A 23225-nucleotide genomic window follows, 5' to 3' on the forward strand; every position below is an offset into this window, starting at 1 on the left:
AAAGTGCTCCTTTGAAGTGGCCCTTCGAAGTGATCCTTCGAAGTGGCCTCCATCGCGAGTTCGAATTCTCGACGATGCGCGAAAAGATGTTCGTGAAAACATAATCGATTCCTCTATTAAGGAGGGCGAAGCGTGCATCGTCAATTCTGCTCGCGTTTTACGCAGAATCCTTTCCCGACCAGGCAGGTTGTGTTTATGAGACACGGAAGCTATTGGAAATCCATTTCCGCGGCAGAGTTCCGCTTTCGACGACAGGACACTCGGGAAAATAAGTGATCTAATGTTACGTCACAGACCGACGTTCTATCGAGAATGGTACGGTTGTGCGCTGTACGTCCAACGCGAAGGACGTTGTATATTATTCAGCAACGTTTGCTCGGGTTCCGACGATCCTCAACTTCCGGGCCGAAGTTTCGACCGCCGGAGCACCGACAGTCGGTCTCACTCGATACGAAAGGAGTGGTGAACGTTGTACAAAATTGCTATAAATTATCGTATCGATATTATGTTGTCGAGGTTAAGATTTAAGATAGAAATAAGGAGGTGTCGATTCTCTTCGGCCAATTTTCTACCCCGTTCCGTGTTTACCCGAAAAAGATTTTAAGAATAGTCGATTCATCTTGTGACGATTTATCTGTTTAATTGTTACTTATGATTCACATCTATTAAAATTTCGGACATTCAGCTATAATTCACGCCAAATAACAATTATATCTTGACATTTTTTAAAAATTGCAGATAGCTTCTTCAGAGATAAGACGATATACTGATATTTTATTATATTTCATATCGTTCCGCAAGAACCTAACTGCAATGCTGACAGAACTTAAAAGTATAGTTCGTAAAGTAAAGTAAAGTAAAGTATAGTTCGTGATTGGTTGGTTTATATAACAAATTTTGTTAAAACCTAAGGTTTTGTGAAACCTAAAGCCTTTCGCTTGGAAATTTGAAATAGAAGAATCGCGTATGTCGAATATGTTTATTCAGCATAGATACGTAATCAGTATACGTCTCAAATTTGTTTTTATTTTTAGTGTTCCGCGGAATATATTTTTAAGCTCGCATGAATCAAAGTGAAAGATATTTACGTTTTAAAGATACGGTTATTCTCCAATCAAATTGTATTGCAAGTTACAAACGTAACAAATCGTATTCGCGTCCTTGATGCTCGTCCGGAGAAATACGCATACACAAAGTCCCGCGATAAAAATGCAGATCGAAAAGAAGAAGAATCCAGCGAACTAGGACAAGATAATGAGAGGCTGATGTATGGGAAAAGTTACGTCGTTAAACAAACTCTGTGTTTCTTACCTTCTGCATTCGATAGCATCTTGCGTGCCTTCGACTGTCAATAACAAACTACTCTGCTGGTACGGAATTTTCTTTCAAAGCATCGAGGCTTTACGATCCTCGAAACGCTTTAAAATTGCTTCTGCTAATCGATTAATCAATTTCAATTACGTTCTCCATCTCCCTCCCTCTCTCTTTCTCTCTCTCTCTCTCTCTTTCTCTCGGTATAGATCGTTAAAGCGTACATCGAATCGGATCGATCAGTGTAGACGAATGAGGCAAACAACCAACGAGCAAAATGAAAATTTCAACGAATGAGTTAAAGGAACGGCCACGATACGAATACCCTCTGCTACTAAATAAATTTTCGATCGCTGCATAGGGTAAACTTATTTATTACGCGATACGATTCCACTGGAAATCGTTCCTGCGAGTAGCGTATGCACACGAACCTTCGTACGATCTCATACAAGACACGAAGTCGTCGGATTTCAATTCCAACGAATACATATACAATTTCGATAATATATTTAAATCGACTGACTATCGAATCGATTGTAATTTAAGATTAATCGTGCGGTCGCGGAACGGGGTAAAATGTCATTGTTAATATTAGGTAGGGGTAAAGGGAGCGTATCGATTACAAACGATATGCGAGTGAACCGCATCGCGGTTAACCCTGTACGCATAGATATACACAAACGCAGGCTAGAGCAATTAATAGGAAACGTTTGGAAAATGAACGCGTCCATAGGTGGGTATCGACTGATCTAAATCGAACCGGTTGATTGGAGGTAGCTGCGGGCAAAGTTTTCGAGGTCAAGCGCCCTTCATGTTGAATTCGAACTCGAAATGAAAATCCGCAGGCCCACGTTCAGCAAATGAAGAAGCCCAAAATGAAGATTCGACCATGTCGCTTCTCATAACCAGGGCACTCCATCAGACAAAATTTCGTGCCGGAGCTGGGAATTATACGTTTACTACTCGCTTCGATCGGCTCGCGAGATGCGAAAACGACCCTCGGGAATTTAATGTGGTCATCGACGATTCCCATCGATTTGTTACTTCGTTTTATACTTTCCGTTCTATCCGTTCCACCGACTTTTATTTGTTCGTTAATTATTTCCCTCCGTATTTTTGCAGTCTCGTTATCGTATTGGTTATTTTTAGATAATCGATATGGATATCGATAGCGTTTGTTAAACCCTACTGCGTTGCGTCGAAACGACCGTTCGAGAGATAACTATGTCCGTGTGTAACGGAACCACGTGAAAACAGAGAAATACAGTACAGTAATCACGCCTCCTATGGTGAGCTTTCGCAGACGTAACGCTAGTTCCGAAGAAGCTTCTTTCGATCCCCGTAACTACTGCACCCCTGCCCTCTGTCCGCCGCTCGACCGTTGCTCTTACACGTCTTACTAGCCCATTTGTTCCCTTCTCTTTTGTCCATTTTTGGCCATTTGTCTGCTACACTCGTCTTTCTCCGCGAACTTTCTCTCTTTCTCTGTTTGACCTTTTCTCATCGTTACTCCGTGCGAGCTCCTCGAAGAGGAAATTTCGAGGCGAAAGTTTTCAACTTCTTCCTCCCTGCACTTTGTATCTCCTTCCTCCCCCCGGTTTGAACTTGTGATACCACCCCTTTATGTGAAGCATGACACGAAAATAGCGAAGCAATAACATATAACGCCAATAGAGGCGGACAAACTGCGACAGGTGTCCCATGCACGTCGACCGAACATAAATTAGCTGCAAGGAAACAGACGTAAACGCTGCTGTGTGAAAAAAGAACATCGTGTGTATATCCACGAAAACAATTCGTGTATATTACGCGACGTATAACGTAAACGGTTTCGAATATCGCGCTTTTTTCGCCGTTGATCTAATCGCCGTGATATATATATTTTATTATTTTTTCCCTTCGAAGTACATCGATCCTAAGAATAATTCACGTGGACGAGCAGAAAGAGAACTCATAAATAATGCATAATGTTTTTCGGACGTTGGTTCATCCCTCGGAACGAACATCCCTTCCTCGTGTGTCCTCTTTTTCTTCGATTCCCTCCACCATTTCAAAAAAAGAAACCGGCATATTTTTACTTTCCTCCAGAGACCATACGTCCCGATGTTCCCTGGAATCGTTTCCAATTTCCCTCACTGTCCGCTATTTAACGCATTTGAATAACCTCCAGTCCGGGAAGTGGAGCGGTTGCGCGATCGCAAACGCTCCCTCCTCTTACTTCCTTTTTTTCTGTACTTTCTTTCGTACTTTTGCGTATGGTTCACGAGGCATGGCGGTAGAAGGAAGAAAAAGAAATTGTGGGTAACGACCACCAATGATTGATCACTGCGAATGAAAACCCCTCCGCCTTAAAGTCGTCCGTATACTCCCAATGTCCGAAAAACATTCGTCGGTGAAGCCACCCTCTCTCTCTCTTTCTCTCTTCGAATACGAAAGAGGGGTGGCCGATACGCGACCGGTGCGCGAAAATGAATTTCCTCCTTGTTGAAAAGATATTTTCCGACAGATATCGAACTCACGCGTCGGAATTTGCAATCGAGAGAAATTCTCGTTCGACCGTGGGCGGCAGTTAGACTCGCGTTAGACACTGCCCAATGAAGGAATACGTGTATATATATATCGATAGATTTCTCTTAGATGGTTGAAGAGGTGGTGGTGTTAGAGTGATTTCACGTGAAATCGCTCGCGACGGAACCTGCTCGTTTGTTCTCCGAGTCGATCCATCAAGAGAGATTAAAAGATTTCCTTGTGCCTGGGATAGCTCTTTGTTTCAGGGAGAAATTGTAATGTGACGGGATATCGGACGGTGGACTGGTTCACGGTACTAATGTTTTTTGATATGCGAGTACTTTCATTTTGTTGATTACATGTTTGGTTACATTTAGTTAAATCGTGTCAAATACATGTTTGATGTTAACGTACATAGCCATGGTGAATAATATCGTACATTGTCATGAAACTGACATGACGATACATTTAACAACGAAATAATTAACGGGTGTAATACGAATTCCAAAATCAATTTTACAATGTCTATTTCATTAAACTTTCATATTGTTTTCAGTTTGGACTGCAGAAAATTAAGTTACTCATAACCAATTTTTAATAAGAAATTTTGATATTTTGCAACAAGAAAATCATAAATTCTACTCACATAATCACTTTGACCACAGAAACGCTTGAATGTTGTACACGCCAGACCAATAACTACCATTACCTTTGTGAACGTTCGAAACTTTGGCTAATGCAGTGACGCGGGAATAATTTTCCACGACCAGCTACTAGAAACTATTACCTTCCTCCGACGGCTTGATACGTTGAGAGAAGTTGTTGCATTCGCGATCGAATCCGACCAACTAAATAAGCAAGCACATGGGGCACCGCGCTCGCAGTTTCTCCGTAACGACGTGCCAGTCGCGTCTAGTTTTGTCACTTTGTGGTGTGCTGCATGCCAACTGTCGAGAAATTCCTTGACAACTTGTCCATTGACCAGAGAATCAGAACGTATGCGATGTTGTGATCGTTTCTAACCTAAACGCATCGGAGAGAAAGGGAGGAAGACTGTTGTTGAGAGGAAAGACTGTTATTGCGCGCAAGAGAAAGAAAGATTTGACTTACAAAAAAGATTTTTTTTGAAAGAAAACTAAAACTTGCGACCACCCAGTGCGACTACGGGACTCAGAGGGGGTTGGTGGTACTTTCAGGTGCCTTGGGACTACCGCCCTTATCAGCCGGAGACACATCGCTACACAGCCTCTCCACAGAGTACAGAATCATTCCCGAACAATGAGCGGACCGATGCAAAAGGTCGTGGAACGTATGCGAGAGCGTGTGTACTACGAGAATCATTAGGGGAAACGTGTAGATCGGGATCGAGGGATGCGTGTTGTGTAACCGTAATGTGATTATTTAGCAATAACAAGATGCGTGAAAGGAGAGGGGGGAAATAAAGCAAAGGGTTGCGTATGCATTACTCTAACGGCATTTTTTGCTTCTAGTCGAGATGATGATACGATCAATACATATACGATTCATCAGTACGATGTGTATTACATATGCGTAGTGACACCGATTAGATCGTGTGGAAAAAAAGAGATGCTTGCGAAAGGTGAGCTGCTAAAATGCTTAGTTCTTCGTTTACGTCGAGACAAAATCCAGCTCTTTTTTTGCAGTTCTTCTTATAATACGTCTATCCCTCCGACTAATAACGGTTTCATCAAGCTTTCTCGTAGGATTGGTACTAGACAGACGTAACGACGACTTTTCCGAATATAATCGTGATAACGAGTTTCCTTCTCCCTTTTCTTCTTTGCATTTCTGAGGCAGAGGAAGTTTAGTACGCGAATCTATCATCTCGCGACTTCGACGAACTTTAGCATGAGATTTCTTATAAGACGCAAAAATAAATCAGCACACCTTTTATGTGCTTTTTCCTCTTTTCTCTGCTCCCTTTCTTTTCGTCTCTAGCTTTCTTTATCGCCTATTCTAAATTCTCAGAGTCATCCTTCTTTCTTCCTTTCTTCTTTACACGTTTTCCTTGGTTTTCCTGCAGTGCGAAAAAGTCTGAATATAGAGTAATTTCGAAAGTATACGCAATGGATACGTAATGGATACGTAATGTCGTCGGCAAATTGTACACTGATTGTAAACTTTTGTTATCTTATTTATTGCTTTGGATTATACGCATAACGTTGAGAATACAATTGTTCTTTCAAAGATTCACATGTTTTCTTTTCTATGTATTTTTGTCTGTTACTTTTAACTAAACGAATTTACGAGCAATGAAATTCATTAGCGAAGTTGTATTGTTATTTAACTTGAACTTTCCGAAGGGGAGGATTCTATTTTTATTTCTTAGTAACCACGATATTTTAATTTTATTAGTATAATTTCAAATATGGTTAATGAATGGTCATTGTATATTTGTTCTAAGTAAATATTCATTGCACGGTGCAATGCGAAAAGTCGTCAGGAGTTGATTAAATTTGGAGTAAATCGGTTTCAATTTTGAACACGTATTAACCTAATTCTTATAATCTTCGCGCTAATTGAAATTTCCGCTTTCAGTGGGTACCAGCAAATTAATGGTTGTTGCGATTTGTTAAATAAACGAGATATAGAACGTTAAGCGGCGAAATGTTGCATCGCGCTACTTATCAGTATTCCACCCTATCACTTTTCAAACATTCAACATTTTTAAACATCATACTTAAAATTATACGCGGCCTTTTCACCAACCAACTATAGCAGATTGTCTTTCTTCCAAAATAGTCTCCCTTGATTTATAACTAATTTCTTCGCCCTTCATATATTTTCGAAATCCAGAAAATCAATTTTCCAAGAACCATGGGTAAATTTTATTAATTTCGCGTCGAATTCAGTGCAAAATTTACGCAACCTTTTCTAACATAAAATATATTTGCGATGGTTTTCCGTTTGTACATCAAGAAAATTTATTACCACAATATCTCTCTATTGGCAAAGTTATTTTTAAAAGGCTGCTATAAACTAGTTCGGAATTTCTTTAATTATTTATCGCGATTGTAAAACTTTTTAGTCTGTTAAGGCCTCTGATTTTGGTATACTGGGTGTAAAAGATATAACGCGGCCGTAAAACCTGTCAAGGGCTAAACTTTATTCGTTTCGAGGGTTGAAATGCTTAATAATTTGACATATTTTATGAGTATAAGGATTTCCACTCCAGAACTGTTGTACACTAATGAATGTAGTTCCTTAGTGTTTTAATCCCTCCTATCCATTCTATATTAATTATGCAAGGTAAATGCTCATACTCATATTTTCTTTATATCAATAAAAGCTACTTCAAATTATATATCAAACATGTCAATTTACAACTACGTTATGTCATCTCTACCTAATATACCAAAGTACATATATCTCATTTTTCACCGTGATAAACATGTATATGTCATAAACAACATTTTATCCATCCAAAATCTACGTATCAAAGACGCCACTATCCTCTTAGTCACCATCTTCCTCATACAGAAGATCGAAATATAAATCAATTACAATTTTCACCCTGTCCACCTCCGATACACATTCTTCGCGACGTAATAGGTGCTCCGTCCAAATTGACACCTGCACGCGCGCATTATTTACAACATAGCAGACCGATATCGCGCAGCAGTCGTTCACACGATCGATGAGGTTTCTCCGAGAACACTCTTTCAACCCGGCGATATTTCTCCGGCAGTTCGATGCACGATCGGTGTACGCGTGCACACGCGGTGTATACACACGTGTGTGCGTACACGCATACGTCGTATCGAAGTCCCGTCCTTTCATTGGGAGTCTGGCTGTGCAACCGTGACGGGGCAACGACGAAGCAACCAGGGGGTTGAGGGTTGCACAGTAGGAGAGGTGCACCGTCGTATTTCACAGTCATTACCGTAACGTGTTACCGTGCGCGCTCGTTGCGCCACGCAATAAATCGTTGGTTACCGTTACCATGGATGGCGCGCAAGGAGGGAACGGGTGTTCGAGGGGTGGCCGCGGGTTATTGTGGCGTCCTAAACCCCCACTGCTCGTATTAGCCCTCGAGCAAACGATGCGACGCGGTCTGTTCGTAACAGTCGTAACCTCTTTTTCCTCTCTTTCTCCTATTCTTATCTAAAATCGTTCGTTTAGAAATCGAGCCTCGATTCCCAGCGATCTTCCGGAGAAGATTGACTCAAAATGTAATTCGTACCTGCGTTTCGACGCAACGCTTGTTTCTTTATATTCTCTTCTTTTTTTAACACAGAGGTCACAAATGAAGAACATGATAAATTGAATTTTTAATTCTTTTATCGTAGAACCATTTTAAAATTCAACACATTGTCAACCAATTTCATATCAAAACGTATTTTCTCATATCATTTTGAGATTAAATATGCGTTCTCTATCATGTTTGAACGTTTAAAAAGTGTCGATAACTTCAGTTGCGCAGACTAATTAATTAAATTTCTTAATCGTTTAGTCGTTAAATTAATAAAAAAGCATACAACAATCAAAAAACCAATAAAAGTAGACTTACCATATTTTCCCCATGTGGTCGTCGATTTACCAAGTTTTCTTGAAAAATTCTTTATTTATTATATTTATCATTCACCTCTACCCAAGAAGATGTTCTTCTTTACAATCACAATATACGCAACTTCAATCGAGTGTTATTTTTTCCCGGAGAATGCGAAGAGTCGAATCAATACTTCCCCTGAAAAATAAATCTGTCCTGATCGAAGCATCGTGTTGACATAAAACTAACCTACGATCTTTGCCAACGTTCCCTGTTATATAATACACGTTCTTGCGAGAGGGGTAAAGTCTCGCGAATCCAGTCCGCTTCTCAATTCTTCCCGCGACGTCGCACTTTATATCGTATCGTGCGCTTCTAAAGGGTTGTACGCCCTTGTACCATACACACGAATACGCATGTACACACTGACGCGCCGGACACCATTGTACATATTGCGCAACGTAGCTCTCAGCTGCGCTCGAAGCGTTCGAACCGGAGAAGGGCTGGGGTTCGAGCTAAGAATCCCAAGTATCCGAAGCTTACACGCGACACCTGCCGGTCTGTGGATTTCGCGGCGTCGTTGTAGCGCGCGTGCACGCGAGCGCGCATACACACATCGGCTCGTCTGCTCGTTTGGGAGGACGAACGGAATCTCATCTTCGTACGTGTTCGATACAAATACGTTTGGGATAGCAGGAATATACGGTAGCAGTCGGAAAGCGGTCGGAAAGCGGTCGTGATCGCGTGCTATATACGACTATGCATGTCGTTCGCGCGACGTGAGCCGCTTTTGGACCAAGCGTGTACATACGCGCGTTTATACGGTTACATATGGACGGGTAGGTACGTGGGTGGGTGCAGTGGGTTCTCCGCAAAACGTGCGAAATTGACAGAATCTGACCGTATAGAATTTTGTCCTCTTTTTTTTTTTTTTTTTTTAATCGACATTTGTTTAAATATCGAATGAATAGATTGAATTGCCGTAATTTTCATATCGAAATAATCGTTAACGCATTGACCGTTGTGGAGGTTGCTAGAACTTTTGCTTTGACCAACATTAGAAAGTGATCACGTGGATGATACTAATGATCGACAACGAAATTAATTAAAAATATTAAAATATTCAGATTATCATATTGAGATATACAACACTAATATGACATCATGATCCAACAGTCGACTCGCTAAAGAAGGGTTAGTTAATGGTTAAAATCAATCGTAGTTGTTTGTGGAATGCATCGAACTGTAGATAGAGTTATTAGGAATGTACGAGTACGGTCAGCAATAACTTAACGATATGCTGGTATTTGCTATCCATACACACATCCACGTATGTGCTCGTGGAAATATACATACTTATATATATATATATATATATAGAAAGGAATAAATTATATATACACAATTCATATAAATAAGAAGAAGAATTATATACATATAAATATATGTATATATATATAAATATACAAAGGGAACTATGTAAATTAATGTTGTTCATATTTGTTGATATACGGACCGTATATAGATTGTCAATCGAACATTATTCATTTCTACGATGACGAACAAACCATTGATCGATACATTCAATATGCTACTGTAATACGTGGCGGCGTTATTCGTCGGATCGGCCTCTTTAAGCTCATACCTTTTCTTACGAAGGACATGATCGCTGATATTCTCTTTCGCCATATATTTTTGCGGCGCGTTTGGTTCTATCTTGTTTCGTTTCCTGTTTGATATTGTACGGTATTTCGTGTTAGCTCTATTATTATTCATCGTTGTCGCAAACAACGCGATATTGGGACACTTCTAATTACAAGGAACGATTTGGCTGACAAGCCAGATTTTGTTCGTTCGCGATTGGCTCGCCTCATGTTTTCAAAGGGACAAAACCATCGTATTGTCTGACTAAAAAACTCTTTTTTCAGTTCTATCAGTATTTTTTAAAAGACATCCATACCATTACAATTGATGAGAACGTGACTGGTCGATGTTTGAAATTTCTCCATTTACACTTGATCCTTTTTGTTACAATTAAACGTTTGATCATTGCATCGGAGCATCGAACGTACGTACACCTTTTACAAGGAAGTACCTTTCCGTTAGCTAAATACAGCCAATTTATTGTCTACGTGTTTCGCGCTCATCCTGCAGAGAAATAATATATCCGCTATAGAAATAAAATCCTGTTTGAGTTTGAACACTTCCATGCATCGATGAGTCACGATTTTTCTACCCAACAGAGGAACAGCGTTGGGAAAGCGTTGGCGTGAAGCTGTCATCGGAACAAGCGCGATTTTGCCGCGAGCTTGTTTGCTGAATATTTTTTCACGATGAGAGCTGAACGAAAAAATCGCAGCTACCCTTCCCCAACTCTGAGCAACAACGAACCACCGAGCCTCTTAATTGCTCTGGTATCCGTTAAAAAAAAACTCGTATACCGAAATAACCGTGATCGGAAATGAACAGAAAGAAATAAAAACAGAAAAAAAGAATTATATAATGTAAATATGTATACACCCTCTTCTCACGTGAATCTCTTGACCGGAAGTTACGAAAATGTTCACAGACGCATGGCTGGCAAACTCTGTGGTCCTTCGTCAAGCAAAGCGTCGTCTGCCTCTACCCCCATTCCATTAGGTATTGCTAAAAACACAAGATATATCGAAAAGAGAAACCCGTCACGCACGCGTAACACCATCCATACATATACACATGACACCTATCGACATATTATCATCTACATGCAAAACAAGAACACATACACACATCTTATACAAAGAAAATACTGAAAATGTGCGCGAGCATGCTGGCTCACTGCACACATATGTACACATATATGAGAAAATAGCTGCGATACAAGGAAAGAGATTAGTTGCGTAAGCGCAGCGCTGCTTTCCGCGAAAAAATTTGACGTTCGAATAGACAGGAAAGAAGGAAAAGTCCCTGCGAGGGATGAAACGGGTAAAACACGTAAACACCGAACCGAGAAAGGGAAAAGAGAGAAATCGATGCACGCGAGAGACGGGGCCGAGTATTTATCCGGTTTACCCGAACATCAAGGCCCCCCTCAGCCCTCCTCTGACGTTCTCTCTTTTTTCTGCTCCTCCATTTCATCAACTAAAACTACTACTACAACTTCTTCTTCTTCTTCTCTTTACTGGTAGAACCGTAGGTAGTTAATGTATATCTTCTCTTATACCGTCACACTTTGAAAGGAAATCATATAACAAGGAAACAGAAAAGAGTACAGAGATGAACGCACGGTCCGAATCTAGGATGCCCAAAGGCGAGGCTGTTGCGCGTTCGTACGCTTGGCGTACGTGAGGAAATATCTAGTTCGTTTTTTTAATTGAACGTTCGTTCGATATCCACGTTTTCAGTTTTGGCGCAAGATCTCCAGCTTCTCCAGTTTTTTCAAGGTATTTCGAAACGAACTGTGGAATCGTTTGCTTCGAGAACATTTAGCAGTAAATAAAAGTTTAGCTCGTTTTATAGATACATATATATATTTGGAAAATTCTGAATTTTAGATTTAGTTTAAAATGTTAAAATTTGACGAGAGTGTCGAAGTTATTTTCTACCGAAAAACGTCAACGTATGATGATTTGCGACAGTCTCACCAGCTAATCAATATGATAGCCGAGTATGTAGCCCCGTGGAGATAAGCAGCGATCTAGCGTAAAAGAAAAATCAAGATCGAAGTCAAAATCATTCTTGCCCCTTCTTTATTGTGCATGCGTATGTGTGGGGGAGGGAAGGTTGTGACAAAGTGAGAAATGAATCCGTTCGAAGACGTACAACGCAAGTAGATAGTTGCAAGTTTCGGGGTAGACACAGGTGCAAGAAGAAAGTATAATGATAAATTGATTTATCGCAACGAGAATTGTGCGTAGGTCGATGTTTAAATATTCTGATATCCTTTATATCTCTCTGTCTCTTTTCCTAGGTTCCTGGATCGAGATTTCATTCCTTCAAGCCTAAATGGTCCAGTTCTTCCTCTCCATCGACGCATCCAAATCCTTGTTACCACGATTCCTGTCAGTCTGAAAAGAAGTTTAACGTGTTTCTCTCTTGTAGTCGTTTGATCTTTGTAGTGGTTGAAATGTAGTCACATTCTATGTAATCTCTAAGCTAAACAGTTTTAATCGAAAACACTTAGCGTAGGTCATATAGACATAAAACGATATAGGCGTTTCCGGGTGTTCAAGCTGAAGCATCCTGTCAGTATTCTATGTATGAGAATGTCTTAATAGACCGTTTATGAGAATGTTTAGAGAAATCGAGTTTCTTGCAATCACATTATCACTTGGAATAATAATTTATTTTGATATGATTTGTGATGTGTTGTTTGAAGCTTGAGAAACAATTATCACAACAAATTTGTTGAGAAAGTAATTAATTGGAAAGGCCAAGAATATTTTCGAATATTTCAATGACTGAGACCTTTCGATTCTTTTTATATTTAAATGAACACATACCGTGGCTTGGAAGTTTTGAAATAACCATCGAACCGAACTGTTTCTACGAACTCAGGAGCAATTTATTTCGAAAATACATTTCGTGCTTTCAAACACGGTCAAACAGATTGAATTTAAAACATTAATAAAGGCACACCACGCACGCAAACGCCTGCACAGCCGCTTTTCATTGGAAATTCTTGATCCGATGGTATTCTACGATTTATTTCGGTTAATGTTGTTTCACGACTAGATGCAAATGTAGAAGCGAAGATCACGTTATAAAAGCGGGATCTAGCGGACGACACAGAATCGACAGGATGCTGAAGTTGCGATACTGCTATCTCTTATCCAGAGCAAATTACGTATTGCTAAACGTAGAGAATAAGGCATCCGCTAAAAGTTAGGCGAAAGTAAAGAAAACATAAGAAAGAGAGTACCGACCCTCGTAGAAGAGATTACCGCACCGAAGCAAACCGCCCAAAAGACAGTTAACGAGAAAATTATGCTTTTTGTATCGTTCTTCTGTTTATCTTCCACGCCTGTTCGATGTCCTCGATTTTCACCCTCCGCCACCTTTCCGTCGAATATTGCTAATGGAACGTGAAAGCAAGGACGACATCGGGAAAAAGGCGTTAAATCCTCTGATTAATTATTAGAACATAAACGTTCGTGATAATTACGACTAGCAAAAGTTTCCTTATCAGTTTGTAATCAAATAATACATTGAACTAATGTAGTAACATGAAAATAAAAATTTGGGGAATGTCATAAGAGGGAACATAAAATAATGTTTGTATTTTAGCGTTAACATTTGTTTTTCTATTTTTTTTTGTTTCTTTCAAAGTGACCATATTCCTGACAGATTATCAATCCAATTTGATACCTTAATTATCAATGTTTGAACAATCATACCGAGTTACTATTTACATTTTACAATTTCATACTCTTCATAATGCTAGAGGTCTTCTTCAAATGGTTAAACAAGAAAGACATCGCGCAAACAAACACGAACAGTTTTTTAGGCAACAATTATAAAACATTCATGTCAGTAATTACGGCTTAATTTCAATTAATCCGATAAATAAAGCAGTTTAATACTTACGTAGCATCTATTGTCGCGCTTGTCGACTAATTATACGTACAGCCTTCGGCGACTGGATTTCGAAAACAATCGCGACCCAACCAATCCCTTAATAGGACTATTGATATCCCATTAATGTCAACAAAATAGCACGCATCGACTCCTGTCTCCCGTGACCTGTTTGCGATGTATATGCAATTCACAGCCGGTGATCCGGATTAACGATGGTAATTAATTACGACGAAAGACTCAACGAGGAACATTCATTCTACAACGCGTTACCGCGAATCCTTTCTCGAGCCCTTGCTTTCTCGGTCGTCCAGTTTCGACGTCCCTTGACGATATTTTATTCCTGAATCCAACCCATCTCCTGTTGTGCAACGTAGTATACGTTCCGCGAAAGCTGTGATTCGTGATTTCGATTCTATTGTATTTTTTTTCGAGTCGTCGTTAATGAATGAAACAACGAGTAACAGAACAAGAGAAAAAAAGATAACGTAAGAAAAAGCTGGGATAAAAGACTAAGATCGAACGATCCTACGAAGGATTGCGAGCCACGATACCGACGTTCACGGCGTGAATCGCGTACATACACGATGTATAGGAGTTTGCGTGCACGAAAAGCAAAAGATGACGAGGACCGAGCTGTCCGTCCTTGGTCTCTCGTACCGTTAATACAGTATTAAGCGAGGAATCACGAGGAAAGCAAATCAGGTTTTAAAACGCTCGCTTGCATGAGTTTATAGTTTCGTAATAGAGCCAGCGACATGAACCCGTACAAGAAAGCATTGGAAGACGAGATGGGAATAAAAAGTATACGGAATGATTGGAAAGAAAAGAAAGAAAACTAGTGGACATTGAGGATTTTGCGAGAAACCGACGAGAGAGACAATTCAGTCGCTGGCGTTAATTAAGCTGATGCCAAAGAGAAGATACATCTGTCCTGAGCTTATATATATGTTAACGACACGATGCTTAAACAATATTATTGATACTTTTATGCGTGGCTATAGTTCGCTCGCGTTAACATCACCGTCCTCTGTAACAAAAAAAAAAAAAAAAGAAAGAAAGAAAGAAAAAGGAGAAAAGAAAGAGAAAGAAAGAAATAAGAAACACGAAAGAAGAAAAATAAAATTGTTTGTCATTGCGATTATTGTGCGAAAAGTTTTGATTCTACGTTGCTTGCTTTTGTTCATATTTTCGATGGATTTTTATCGTTTATCGTTTATCACCTGAAACGAAGAAAGAGAAAGGTTTTAAAAAAATTGTTAGTTAAATTTCCGCGACATGTATACGTCGATATAAAAAAGAGAAAAAAAACTTGACGCGGTTAACGTTATCGAGCTATGGTCCGATTGTTGCTATTCGTAAGAATTGTTGTTATATCGCTGTGATCGCGCGTGGGTTTCTATAATACGTTGCCCGATCCGGAACCGATCGATCGACCGCCTTTTGCACTCTCACCGAATTATTTGCGTCGACGACGAGTAAACGAAGTGCTAAAAGGCACCAGCATCCGTAAGAATACTTGAAGACACGCGTCGTTCTCGTCACTCGTAATAAGTTAGAAAATTGGGGAAACGTTCAAAACATTATACCGTCCATGATGATGATGATGATGATATTGAAATGTTTAAATATGGATAATCGCTAAATATTAACGATCGAAATAAGGCGTTTTGTGCAGTCGGTTTTTTCGATTTTTGTCCCCTTAACCTTTCTATCACGTTGAATCATTATCTGAATGCGGAGATTTCGATAATACGAAGATCTGAGTGTCATATAGGAAGGAGATGAAAATTTTATACTAATTTACTCTCTCGACATATAAATCTTTTCGATCGTCGATCGGATAATATTTATCGTCGTTTACATTTTTCAAATGTACATAAAGTATATTTTAATGATCGTTATGGACTAACCTTAACGGACTTTATTATTAATCTCGGACTCGAACGCATACATTTTTATTATTACGAAAGGATATTGTGTTTTTTAAAAGTTTATTTTCTATCATTGCCGCTCTGATACACGTGTTGTTTAAACGGAAATTATCTCAGGAAGTCACTTCAAGTTTTCTTACCCATGCTTACAGATGACGTTCGACTCATTGGCCGATGAGAATTGTATATTATACATACGCGTATATATATCTTTCTTGATGTAAATTTAAAGGGGAAAAAAAAGATGAAACGAAACGCTTCTTCTGTGAAACTTTATGCTCTAACGACGATGCGCCTTGCAAACGATGCTTGTAAAGGAATAACCGAATTTCCGAGACCATCCAGCGAGGTTCGGGCAATTTATTAAAAAACGCCAACGATAAGACGAGAAAACAAATTGATAAGTGGAAATCTGCAGTCACGAGAGTTTTGTAAACATTTCAATGGGTACTCGGTAAAATGAAGAAAAAAACGTAAGAAACAAAATATATAAAAAAAACAATAAGATGAAAAGAAACGTAACACCTAATGTCTATCAGAGATATCGCTCTGAAGCAAAATGAGAGAACAAGTTTATTTACACGTGCGTACATATTAACGACACAATGTAATAATTCGCTGAAGCTCTATTATTATAATGATTAAGGATTATAAATAATGAATGTCTGTAATAAATAAAATCTACCACGCAAAACGGATGATATTGAAAGGAAAAACAGAACATCCATCGCATCTTGTATTAGAAGAAAAAGATCTAGAGATATGGAACAAATGCATTGGACATGAATGTTTCAAACAAACAAAAAAGAATAGAGAAGAAATTAACATCTTTCTTCTAATACGAGATAATGTTTCTCAGTTCGAACTACTATGAGCTAGATAACATCTAACATAATCGATACACTTGTTTCGTGAAATAACTCAGCATTCAATATTCAACATCCCGGGATTAAACTCGGAAAAAAGCATACTCGTGCAATTGTGTATTTTCGAACGAGTGCAGTTCTGATATTATGAGCCGAGTTGGAGGCAGAGAGCAACTTTGACTTGCATTTTCTAGGAGGTACTCGAAACTTACGATGCTGGATTAAGCGTCTCGTCAACGTAATGATATCGGCTGTTACGCAATTCGTACCCTATCAATTAAAAGAAACTTTAATAATACGATTTCCATGTCATTAATTACATATACCAGTTTCTCTAGGAACCCTTAAAAAATAAAAATTCAGTAATATTTTTTTCACACGTAAATTACATACAGAGTGTAAAACTAGTTAAATTATACAAGCTCAGCTTATCCTTATATAATAAATAATATAATTCTTCTATGGCGCTTCATCCAGCAACGAAACAGTCACATTCCCACGAATTCCCACAAACTTAGTGTACATACGTATAACCATAACACGATACATAATAAAGTTCTATAATCGCGATATCTCGGGGAAAAGTGTGCATAATGTAAGATCGGTGATGTCTGTTGTTGGGTAGGAGCGGTCGTGTACCGCGCAGTGGGGCCAAGGGTGGGCCGAGTGTCCGTGAGCCCCAGCGGGGGTTGCACCGGTAAGCTTCAACCTCAAAGTGCCAGGTTGTTCCACCAAGTTCTCGTGTTCTCGCTCGTGTTGACGGTAACCGTAATCCGTAGTACGTAGTACGTACCCAAATTCCACGTATGCAAACACAGATACACACACTAACACCTTCACCTGTACACCTTCACATTGCAAAACATCTCCATGTGGTATCGCATCGTGAATTGGTCTGTTATAGTTATCGATTCGAACCCGGTTTAAACGATAATCTTTAGTGCTTAGCATACTCCATTCTATAACATTTTGATAAACAATACATCTCATTCTTGTAATTAAAGTCCTTCTCTCTTTTTTTCTCTTAGAGTATGTTAGTAAATCCGCGATAACGGCATTGTTGCTCGATCGATAGCGGTAGTTATTAAAATACAATGAGAGTCGGTTGATCGTCGAAAAACGGAGATAATTAGTCGGCTGAAATTAAAACGATGTTATTTGTATGAAAATGATTTGTATGAAAATCACATTGCGAAAAATGAGTACTGTCAAACGTGCCTTTGTTTGGTAATTAATGCGCGTATGCGGAGCTTGAATTTTGTTCCAATATCCGTAGAAAATCCGCTAAATAAAACACGTCTGAGTACCTCCTTTAGAAAGACGAAGTAAATTACGGCTTGCTCCGCCGCATAAAATAGCGAATTAAAGTATCATCGAATCTTCGTATTATTTTCCTTCTACATTCTACGTCAATTTCAAGCAATTTCCACCCGTTCTATGCAGCTCGTGAACTCATTCGAAACTAGTGATTCAATTTAACAGTCGGCCAACGGAAATGTGCACGCTCTTGTTTTATACTAAATCGCACTCGCCGCTTAGAAATCTATCGAAATCATTTACTACGTCGCTGAACCATAAATTCAAACAAACGTTCACTGTCCCAAAACCGCACACGATCACATACCATACACGAACTGATTATCCATTAAACATATCAACTCTTTACACGGTCCACTTTACTTGTTCTTAATTAATTGGATACGAGTCTTTGTTGCCAATTAGTTGTTTTAGGTACCCATAGTTCGAGCATTGTTTAACGATAGTGTTCTATTATATTGGATTGGTAGGATTTTTGGTACACATACTGTTATATACATTTATATATTATATAAACATATTATGTATATTCTTATGGAATGCTTAGGAGACAGAACGTCGTATTTTGTTATTATAGTTTGTGCATCCGTTTGTTCGTTGTTCCGCCTGTGACCATTTCATCACCGAAGTCGACGATCCGGCTTATCGGAAAGATGTCGCGAACGTATCTGCGAATTTAAATAAAAACAACATTTCCGTTTTAATCATGAATCACAACGAGGGGAGGAAACATCCTGATTTCATTCGATCGTTCTTTAACAGGAATCGAACAGGAAATCACGGACACCCGGCCATTTTGTCGGTTCAGAAATATTCGGAATGTAGAGAGCAAGGGGAAACGTAGAAAGAAAGTGCCGGTTCGTTTGAAATTTTTTAATGTAATTGGATTACACCTGCAAAATGGTCGGGTTCGTTGATTTCCGCGGGAAAAAGCTCGAGGAAGGCGTGCCCGTATATCCTCGTCGCGTCCCCGGAATATTAATATCGAACCTATTAGAACAGGACGATATCGACATTGACCGAAAAGCATCTTCTCGATTCGATCTGTTCGCCATTCCTCCCCTCTGTAGTTTTTCCCTCTTTCGCGATGCACCGAAGGAAAAACACATATTTCACGCGCGGACGGAATTTAATTCGCTGAAAAGTTCGTCGACTGTTTTTCGAGCCGGGGCCCGTTGGATTTGTTCAAACGATCATTGATTAAAGGTGATGAAAATAAAAAAGAACGTAATGGAATTTCGAATGTGCTCTACGTACGACGTAATGGAATGGAAATTGAACACACGCAATGAATAAAAGTGTCGATGCAGTTAATCACCGAGAATTTCAACAATTTCCGCGACACTATCGATCAGTTCGAACGTAAACGGTTGGAAAAGAATAAAAAGCGGTAAAAATTGATTTACCGCTCGATCGGGACCTAACTCATCGCGTAATTCGTTGCCTTTTAATTCCCGTCATTATCTCGTTACGTTGCCTTTTAATCGTCGTTATAATTAGTATTTCAGATGGGAGTGGAACGCTCCTCGAACCGATCAGAGTATCGAAGAAGCGACTTAAGGGTAGCCGCCGCGGCGAACGATTTCGCGTCGAAAGTTTGGAATTACTTTTCGTCGACTCTTTTCAATCTCCGTTTTCCTTCCTCGCTTACCGCCCTCTTCTCCTTATCCCCATTGTTCGTAATGCATTTCTGTTTCTCCAAACGACTTCTGTTTACTCGAATCGATACAGGATTTCTAAAAACTTTATACTCTGGCTTGACTTTCTTTCCACGGATAACCCTGCGCATCCTGTAACCCGTCACAACGCTTCAGCTTCTTCGATACTTTCCAGTCGGGATAAATTATAATGTCTACATTATATTATAAAATGAAGTTGGTCCCGCGTAACGGAATACGAATTGTTTACGGCCGTTCTTTCTTTCTTTTATTCTAGTCACGTAGTCTCGTGTGTTGATTGCTTTTCGTATTTATCGTCGCATATCGTTCCGCGAATGGAAGCGGACGCAGGTGTGATGAAAAACTTGAAGTTCGAGTCGAGTAACGATATAGAGATTAGAATTATAACGAAAACGCGACGATACGTTGTTGTATGAAGTATTCTGAAGAGATGATTGCTTTCTACGTAAGAAAGATAGCGTAAAATATCTCCACTCTTCCTATATTCTACTTTTCTTCATGTGATACTCTCTTCTTTATAGTATCTAGAATAGCCCAGAAGTAATGGTAACAAAAATATTTGACTAATGTATACACATATACATAATTATATTATACTTATATATATATATATATATATATTTAAATCCCGTATCTTGTACTGGTGTTGGATGATTGCCTAGCTCATAGTACATAGTTACTTTCCAAGATTTCCAATTTTATTATTCGTAATGAGTAAAGAAGCCTAAACTGCTGCATTAGTTTTCACTAGAACTTAGCCTAACGTCTTTAGACCTGTTCTTCTGGTTTTTCCCTTCTTTCTCTCTTCGTAACGGGAACGTAATCGCGAGAAATTTTGTGTGTACAATACGTATATATATGTAGCATGGAAGAGGAAAGCTTCTCGAATCCTTCCCGAAACGATTGTAAAATCCATCAAGGAAAGGATTTCCATTCGTGAATAAGGTGTGGCCTACTCTGAATTATACTCTTACACCCTGGATACCCTCGTTCGCGTACATTTTTCGACTAACGTTCTTTCCAGTCAAAAGGATGCATGCATTGAAGCTCAATGTCTGTAGTTCTAGTGAAAACTGAAAACAGTCGACGGTTGAAAGAACAAAAGCTTTCCCTTGGTCGCGCGACCCATAGCCAAACGAAAGTGCCAACAGTCGATGAAGACCTCCGTTCGTTTCCTTCCGGGCCTGAATCGTTGCCTTTGGAATTTCTCTTACTTGCAACCACGATATACGTTTGTATCTTCTTTTTTTTTCTTCATAAACGATCGTTTGTATCTCGCGTCCAACATTCTTTTGTTCGCCGGATACGAAGTTATTGTTCTCGCGCTCCTGTAGAAACGCTGCGGAATATCAGCTTCCATGACACGATACACGCGACAGAATTTGTCGCGAGAATTCGCTCCGTTCGTCGCCGTTGCACCGGCTATGGGTCACATTTTGTTATCGCGTGAAATACGGCTAAATTTCGAGTCGAATAATCTCAAAAGAGGAAGGCAGACGTCTGGGACAGGACTGTTGCCGAGATCGATGACGAAGACTACCTCGAAGATGCAGTCACCTAGGGGCGAGTAATCTACCATCTACCTAAACCTACTGTCTCTTAGAAACGTCGTCGTATATACAGTGGTCTTTTATTATTATTATTATTATTATTATTCTTATTATTATTATTATTATTATTATTATTATACATTATTCATAGTACTAATTTAGCGTGACCACGACGGGGCGATCGGTCGCTAATGTTTTGTCAATTTATGATTTCTACGCTTCGATGTATGGCAAAGAAATAGATCATTGGAGTATATATATCGTGAATTCGTTATATGAAAATAAAATATCGTCCCGTGGTGGTACGAATACGTAGACAACTTAGACAAATCGAGCTGAACGGATATAAATAGCCTCTGGTTAGAAGCAGTCAGTAGTAAAAGAGATTCGTTGTCAACTTGACTTTTGTAATTTAACGTTTACAGTAATTGAACTAGTTAGTGTATAAGGTTGCCAACTAAGCGTACCATTTTTAACAAAATTAATTATCGTTCGCTAAATTAACCTCAATCGAGCTTGTCCGAGTTGCGACAAGACATATGCGAGTTTAACACGGAACAAGGATAGTTGGCAGCCTTAGCGGTGTTTAGGCTATATTAGTCGGAATTTCGACATAAAATAGAACACGTCGACTGACCGTAAACAGTATCTTTATCCATTGAAAGAGAACTTTTAAGTGTCGTCTGAGTTTGATTAAATGGTTATAGACACAGTAGTAATGAAGAAAGGCGAGCTTGGAGGTCGTGGCGGACGTCAAAGGTTAAAAGACAAAAGATTCCGACCACAGCCTCGAAATCGTCGATCCATAGTTTATAGAATAACTTTGATAGAACAGTAGATTAGTATGTAGATAGTATGAGAGTGATATCTTTCTTTTGTGTGTCGTGTGTATATCCGCAGATTTTTAACTGTCCGTATCTTTTTAATACGTATTATACTATATTATTATCCCTTTCTATTGTACTCACCAACCCGCTGTATCTGCGAATAGTGTTTTTTTGGATACGTTAGTAACTTGAATACCTGTTACCTCGAATCGTTGTTAATGTTTTTTGAATACCGTTGGAGTTTAATTGACTAGTGTATTAGAACGCTAATTATTTTAGTTAATATTTAGCCGAGTGAGACCACAGTTTTTGAACGCGTACGTAGTTACTTAGAGAGTTTCGACGTTGAAGATACTCGATTTATTACATATACTTTTTCACCACTATTTTTATGCCTATCCATACTGTTTCGAAGGTTTACAATTATTATCAGTGTATTCGTTCGTTGAATACGTGTGTGTAGTTTAGGATGTGCAGATTGAACCATGTTAAAATTGTTCCCTTTGTTGATGCTTCGCGTTCTCGTCGCTGTACGAGGACATGATCAACTAACAGCCTGTTGTTAATCAACTTATTAACCATCGTCATCATTGTTGATCGAGCGCGTGATTCGTCCAGTGTGTTGCTTCGTCGAGGCTGTACGCTTGAACATATTTCAGGATAACGAGGGTGCTTTTTCGCTGCACGAATGATCGAGTCACGATCAGTGAATGCTTTAAATCATGTATTAATAATGGTACGTGATGCAATCATGTTGCGTTACGTTCAGATGTGATAATCGCATACGCTAAACACCTTTTTTATCTTTTTTTCTTCGCTCGAAATTCGTCGTCACAAAACAATTTCTCACATCAAATTTAAATTGACGATATAAAAATGCATTACGATTTTAAATTATTCTTAATCGTTTTAAATCGTTGAAATTTAATCGTACACCGCTTTTTTCTCCTCTCGTCGCTTCGTGAACCGTCATATTTATGTTTCCTCCGCTTGCATTACGACGCTATCCTTAACTTTCACCGATATTTCAAGAAGATGTATTTTATCAGCAGCGTGAGATATATATTTGCCGTCACCCACTCCTGTCCGAGAAAAACAAATCGGTACTTGCGCTAACGCTATCTATGCCCGCGATATATACATAAGGATGTATAGAAATATTCTGTCGAA

General features: G+C 39.2%; 1 protein-coding gene across 6 annotated transcripts in view; it reads left to right on the forward strand.

Moving 5' to 3' along the window:
- Positions 1–23225, forward strand: part of LOC117231852 (RNA-binding protein Musashi homolog Rbp6) — a 430672-nt gene that overhangs the window by 393829 nt on the left and 13618 nt on the right. The window contains exon 10 of one of the 6 annotated variants that reach the window (XM_033490701.1): positions 17308–17379. The exons of the other annotated variants lie outside the window; for them this stretch is intronic. Coding sequence (XP_033346592.1) covers positions 17308–17379 — 72 coding nt within the window. The remainder of the gene's footprint in view (positions 1–17307; positions 17380–23225) is intronic. 6 annotated transcript variants of the gene reach the window in all.

This window comes from Bombus vosnesenskii, unplaced genomic scaffold (genome assembly GCF_011952255.1).
Source record: "Bombus vosnesenskii isolate JDL3184/JDL3185 unplaced genomic scaffold, Bvos_JDL3184-5_v1.1 scf7180000013274, whole genome shotgun sequence".
Taxonomy (NCBI): Eukaryota; Metazoa; Arthropoda; class Insecta; order Hymenoptera; family Apidae; genus Bombus; species Bombus vosnesenskii.